The 1756-nt window shown below is 48.5% G+C and overlaps 1 protein-coding gene across 1 annotated transcript; it reads right to left on the bottom strand.

Moving 5' to 3' along the window:
* Positions 1–735: 735 nt before the first annotated feature.
* On the bottom strand, positions 736–1068 carry PPTG_19477 (hypothetical protein; the record flags this gene model as incomplete). The annotated part of the gene is made up of 1 exon (XM_008917909.1): positions 736–1068. One exon carries the CDS (start codon positions 1066–1068, stop codon positions 736–738), a length of 333 nt encoding a protein of 110 aa, XP_008916157.1.
* Positions 1069–1756: the final 688 nt, after the last annotated feature.

A 1756-nucleotide genomic window follows, 5' to 3' on the forward strand; every position in this document is an offset into this window, starting at 1 on the left:
ACTCGAACTTCTTTTTGAAGAGGTCTGCTGGAATTTCCATACCATCTACCACTTTGTTTTCCACCTTGGTCTTAATTGCCGACACGTTCAGGTGTCCAAGTCGTTCATGCCAACGCATCAGCAGACTAGCATCAGCGTTTACAGTAGAGAGCAGGTTGAGAGATCCAGTGTCCAGCCAATAATGAACTCCACGTTTCACAAATTCGAGTCTCCCAGCAGCGGAATCAAGCCAACACTTCCTTGGCTCACCAGCCGTACTGAACGAGGGAATCCTGCCTTCACTCTCCATCTTACCTAAACTCACCAAGTTCACTGTTCCAGCCGGAGAGAACTCCACATCTTTCAGTTCCACTTCGCACGACTTGCCAATCACATTTTCATCCAGAACACACAACTTAACAGAGCCGCTCATCACGCCCTTGGTTAGTTCTCCAGTCCAGACTTTAAATACAGCCTTAGACTTCTTCACAGGTCTCGATCACCACAGACGTGCGTCGCACTACCGCAGTCCAACATCCACGAGTTCGGCCTGTTCCCGTGATCTTCTTTTAGCACCATACCAGTCATCGGGTGGTCATCATCACTTCCATCATCACTGCTACTACTGCTTGCGTAGGTTCGCATTATCTTCGGTGCTCTTGGATTCAAAATCAGCAAGTTGTCCTGCACAGCCGACTCCTTATTGTCTTCATCCTTGTTCTTCTTCTTCTTCTTGGACTTCCCCGATTTCTTGGTTTATTTCTGGTTCTCTTTTGGCTTCCTCTGCATGTTGAGAAAACCCCAGCACTCACGCTTAATGTGTCCGAGCTTGCCGCAGTGAAAATACTTGCGCTTCTTCTTCCACGCTCCCCCGTTTCCAGTACTGCCGCTCCCTTGTTGTTGGGGTCCAGTTCTGGTCACGCTCATCACCACAGCTCCCCCGTTTTGAGTGCTTCCGACTCCATTTTCCGTGATATGATCTCGTTCATCTCTTGACCGCAGTGCGTTGGTTACCTGTTGCTTGTTCGGAGGATTTCCTTGGCGAGTAGGTACGTCAAACTGATCCACCAAGTCCCGGTGCGTTTGCATGAACGTCCGTGTTAAGCAAAATGATGTCGCTCCTAAAATATGATGTGTCGCCATCAATATCTGAGGTTACCGAGACTGAATTGTTGTTATTGGCGAACACCAGGAGAGTAATAGTGTACGTACTGGAGCCATCGCGAATACTCCATAATACGACGGCTTTGGTCTTCAGCTTTTGTTCTGTATCTTGACCTTAATAATTTCCAAGTTACACCAGGCTACTCTAAGTTCTGCCGTAAATTACGATGCGAACATGGATATCCTTCTTCAAGTTCCCATTCGTTTTTTTTTTTAGTCTGTAACTAGATATTTCATGCCATCATCTGGTAAGAGTGACTTGGGCGGCTACGCTGGCACCGAGTGTGCAGAGTGTTGATCCCATTCTTGGTTACGGCTTTGAGACGCTCTATCTTGGATCCACCAACGCCGAATATCGCTCTAACTTGTGCGTCTGGAACGCCTTGGCCAGTCAAGGAGAGAACCATACCCTCCGCTTGAGGGTGCTCGGTTCCGCCCCATTTGAATTCTAGTGACTTGTACGTGGCTTGTAACTGCTCAACTTTCTCAGTGCCAAATAGAGCACAAGCACGCTCAAACGCTGTCAGTCGATTCCGAGGCTTTTGTTTCTTCCGTGGTGCAGTCTGGCTCGAGCCACCTGTACCGCCAGTTCGTCGTTCTATCGTAGGAGGGT

This window comes from Phytophthora parasitica (genome assembly GCF_000247585.1).
Source record: "Phytophthora parasitica INRA-310 unplaced genomic scaffold supercont2.122, whole genome shotgun sequence".
NCBI classification, from domain to species: Eukaryota; Oomycota; class Peronosporomycetes; order Peronosporales; family Peronosporaceae; genus Phytophthora; species Phytophthora nicotianae.